The sequence below is a fragment of the Colobus angolensis genome, unplaced genomic scaffold, assembly GCF_000951035.1.
Source record: "Colobus angolensis palliatus isolate OR3802 unplaced genomic scaffold, Cang.pa_1.0 Scaffold67, whole genome shotgun sequence".
In the NCBI taxonomy this organism is placed as follows: domain Eukaryota; kingdom Metazoa; phylum Chordata; class Mammalia; order Primates; family Cercopithecidae; genus Colobus; species Colobus angolensis.
Window position 1 is genome coordinate 7,485,944 of NW_012120376.1, and position 4,230 is coordinate 7,490,173.

General features: G+C 43.9%; 1 protein-coding gene across 2 annotated transcripts in view; it reads left to right on the forward strand.

Annotated features, from left to right (window-relative positions):
- LOC105500546 (protein canopy homolog 2) overlaps positions 1 to 4,230 on the forward strand; it is a 61,369-nt gene that overhangs the window by 42,622 nt on the left and 14,517 nt on the right. For both annotated transcript variants that reach the window (XM_011926109.1, XM_011926110.1), the window contains 2 exons: positions 2,871 to 2,921; positions 3,489 to 3,596. In XM_011926109.1, coding sequence (XP_011781499.1) covers positions 2,871 to 2,921; positions 3,489 to 3,596 — 159 coding nt within the window. The remainder of the gene's footprint in view (positions 1 to 2,870; positions 2,922 to 3,488; positions 3,597 to 4,230) is intronic.

The window sequence follows — 4,230 nt, forward strand, 5'->3', positions numbered from 1 at the left end:
ACCTCGGCCGGGCGCGGTGGCTCGCGCCTGTAATCCCAGAACTTTGAGGGGCCAAGGCGGGCTGATCACCTGAGGTCAGGAGTGTGAGACTAGCCAACATGGTGAAACCCTGTCTCTACTAAAAATACAACAATTAGCTGTGCGTGGTGGCAGGCGCCTGTAGTCCCAGCTACTCAGGAGGCTGAGGCAGGAGAATGGCGTGAACCCAGGAGGTGGAGTTTGCAGTGAGCCGAGATTGCGCCACTGCACTCCAGCCTGGGTGACAGAGCAAGACTCCGTCTCAAAAAAAAAAAAAAGAAAGAAAGAAAGAATGAAAAAGAAAAAAAGAAAGAGAGAGAGAGAAAGAAACAGCGAGCAAAGTTAACATCTTCAGTGCTGGGTTCAGCTTCCTATTTGCCCATGTAGGGTGTAAGGGCTATGAAGGGCTGTTTGTGCTGCCTATTTCTTGCTCAAATGATCCTCAAGAAAGAGGAGACTCTTTAGGAAGTTAAGAAAAGGAGTTAAGGACAGCCCTGGTAACTAGTTGAGGTGTTCCTCCTTTGCTTTAGGAACATACTGGCTTGGTCTATGCTCTCTGAATTTACCTTTGGATTGATTCTTTTAAAAGTAATCTTTTCTGGTGGGGTGCAGTGTTGCATACCTGTAATCCCAGCATTTGGGAGGCTGAGAATGGAGGATCACTTGAGCCCAGGATCACTGGAGACCAGCCTGGGCAACATAGCAAGACCCCATTTCTACAAAATTTTTTTTTTTTTTAATTAGCCGGGCTTGGTGATGTGCGCCTGTAGTCCCGGCTACTCGGGAGGCTGAGGTGGGAGTATCACTTGAGCCCAGGAATTCAAGGCTACAGTGAACTGTGAACATGCCACTATACTCCAGCCTGGGGGAAAGAGTGACCTTTCTGAAGGGCCTCTTTTCAATCCTCCTCTCCGCCCCAGCAGAAATAGGGGAACTAAATTTTAAAAATTCTAAAAATCTGGGACGCCGAGGTAGGCATATCACCAGATGTTAGGAGTTTGAGACCAGCCTAGACAACATGATGAAACTCTGTCTCTACTAAAAATACAAAAATTAGCCAAGCATGGTGGCGTGTGCCTATAATCCCATCTACCCAGGAGGTTGAGGCACGAGAATTACTTGAACTCAGGAGCCAGAGTTTGCAGTGAGCCGAGATCGTGCCACTGCACCGGAGTGAGACTCCATCTAAAAAAAAAAAAAAATTCTAAAAAGCCTTCAACCCTATAGAACTCTCACCCCAGGCAGGTAGCAATTTTCTACGCAGAGAGCAGTGCAGTAGTTACTAGAAAAGGTGTCTCTGGCCTTTTGACAAAAGGAGGACAGGTGCAACCTTGCTCCAGGATTAGTTTATTTCTGTGTGTAATCTTCTAAGTTTGCAAAGCACTTTTATGTCCACTGTAATTTAATTATCATGGGACTATTCTGTAAGGTGCGTGGTGTTAGAACCATTTTATAGAGCAGAAAACTTAGGCTTGATTTGATGATCTCAATTTGTTTTCAAAATCTACTACAGAAAAATTAATTTCCTTGCCTCAGGCCGTATTCCTAGTTAGTAACGTAATTGGTCATTCTTATTTCAAAGTTGGTGTATGGCCTAGTGCGGTGGCTTATGCCAGTAATCCCAGCACTTTGAGAGGCCGAGGCAGGCAGATCATCTGAGGTCAGGAGTTTGAGACCAGCCTGGCCAACATGGTGAAACCCCATCTCTACTAAAAATACAAAAAAAAAATTAGCCGGGCATGGTGGTGCATGCCTGTAATCCTAGCTACTAGGGAGGCCACGGCAGGAGAATCGCTTGAACCCAGAAGGCGGAGGTTGCGGTGAGCTGAGATCATGCCATTGCATTCCAGTCTGGGCAACAAGAGTGAAACTCTGTCTCAAAAAAAAAGAAAACTCACAAAATTGGTGTTTGAACTTTATTGCAACTTGACAATCTTCTCATAGATGTAGTTTTTCTTTGAGGAAAAAGAAACTACCTGTCTAAACTAATTATTTTCTCTCTCTCTTTTTTTTTTTTTTTGACAGAGTCTTGCTCATTTGCCCAGGCTGGAGTGCAATGGCGCAATCTTGGCTCACTGCAACCTCTGCCTCCCAGGTTTAAGCCATTCTCCCACCTCAGCCTCCTGAGTAGCTGGGATTACAGGTGCCCGCCCATACCATAGCTGGCTAATTTTTGTATTTTTAGTAGAGATACTTCACCATGTTGGCCAGGCTGGTCTTGAACTCCTGACCTCAGGTGATCCACCCACCTCAGCATCCCAAAGTGCTGGGATTACAGGCATGAGCCACCGCGCCCAGCCAAACTAATTATTTTATTTTGACACTCTTAGAAACTTTGTAAGTTTCCATTTCTGCTAATGAGTAGTCTTCTGTCAGCTTCTTTGTAGATAATCTTTGTGCTTTTTCCAGGAGGGTCAGAAGTACCGTTGTGAAAGGCTGCCCTCTGCCTGTGGTCTTTCCCAGACTAGAGAGGTTGAAGTGCTGCCGAAAGACCAGGTGCACAAGAGATCTTAACAGCAGTGTTAAGTAATTGCTCAGTTTCTTCATTCATTTTCCTTGGAGTCACTCAAAAATATTGACAACTGCTCTGCTCTGGAACCCAGATGATGGGAAAGAGACTGTGTTCAAGGAATGCTAGTGAAGCTATAAATGAAAAAAAGCAGAGTTAAACCTCCTGCTGTCTCCATAGTGGTAACTCCTTCCAAACTGTTCAGGGCCTTTTACAGCTTCTTGTGTCAAACTGCCCTAAGAGGCTAAGATGAAGAGAGAGGTTGAGTCACTGTAACTCCTTCTTGTTAATACAAAGGAAGGAGGGGTAACAGTTACATAAGGTTTTCTTTTTTGCTTTGCAGAATGCATCTTGTCTTGTTCTTGCAGCCCGGCATGCCAGTGCTTCCTCTACGGTAAGGTTTGGAAAAGAAGACTAAGAATAAGAATCACTGGGGCCAGCCTGACCTTAGGGCAGAGGATTTGGCAACCACCTGGCCTGTTATTATCCTGAGTATTTCCTGGGAGTGTTTATTATTATTGTTATTGTTATAGCTGCTATTATTATTATACTACCGTTTAACAAATAATTTACTGAATGGTATAGTGAGATGGGAATATCAATACATTTGCCTAATTCTTTTAAATGTTTTAATAGTGTAAAATATACATAACATAAAATTTACCATTTTAATCATTTTTAAGTATATGGTACAGTGGCAGTAAATATGTTAACATTATTGTGCAACCATCCATCTCCAGAACTTTTATCTGCCCAAACTGAGAAACTGTCCCATTAAACATTAACCCCTCATTCCTTCCTCCACCTGCCTACTATTTTACCCTCATTTATGCAGAGTAGTTGGCCAGACTTCCCTGGCAGATAAAGTCAGCTCTAAAAAGCAAATTCTTCACACACCTACTTTGTAGGAAATCTAATAAACTTTTAGACCATTGCTTAGCCCTTCTACTTTTCTTTTTAGAATTTGAAAGACATATTGGCTGACCTGATACCTAAGGAGCAGGCCAGAATTAAGACCTTCAGGCAGCAACATGGCAAGACGGTGGTGGGCCAAATTACTGTGGACATGGTAAGGGTTGTGTGACTTTGGCTGGGAAAAGTAGCTCTGTAATGTGTTTCAACAAAAGTACCATTCTCCCCACTGATTATTCAAAAGCATTCTGTCTCACAGGCCCTGCAGGACGGCTTTAGGATGACTTTTCCCTATCTTTCAGATTCTGAGCAGCTCAGGTGATAGTTTCTCAACAGTTTTTAGCTTATTGGTCTGCATCCCCTTCTCCTAGAATAGAACTCATTCTGTTTGCTTTGATTGGTTGGAATTTGAGGGTAGGGTATGTTGGGGAGTGGTTGAGTGGGCAGGAGGAAAAAAGTGAAATACAATAAGAAAAGGAATCAAACAGAGACAGAAATATTAAAGATAGTGACTGGGCGCAATGGCTCATGCCTATTATCTCAGCATTTTGGGAGGCTACAGATGGAGAATCAGTTGAGGCTGGGAGTTAACCAGCTCGATCAACAAAGGGAGATACCATCTTTATGAAAGAAAAATTTTTTGCCGGGCGCGGTGGCTCAAGCCTGTAATCCCAGCACTTTGGGAGGCCGAGACGGGCGGATCACGAGGTCAGCAGATCGAGACCATCCTGGCTAACACGGTGAAACCCCGTCTCTACTAAAAATACAAAAACTAGCCGGGCGAGGTGGCG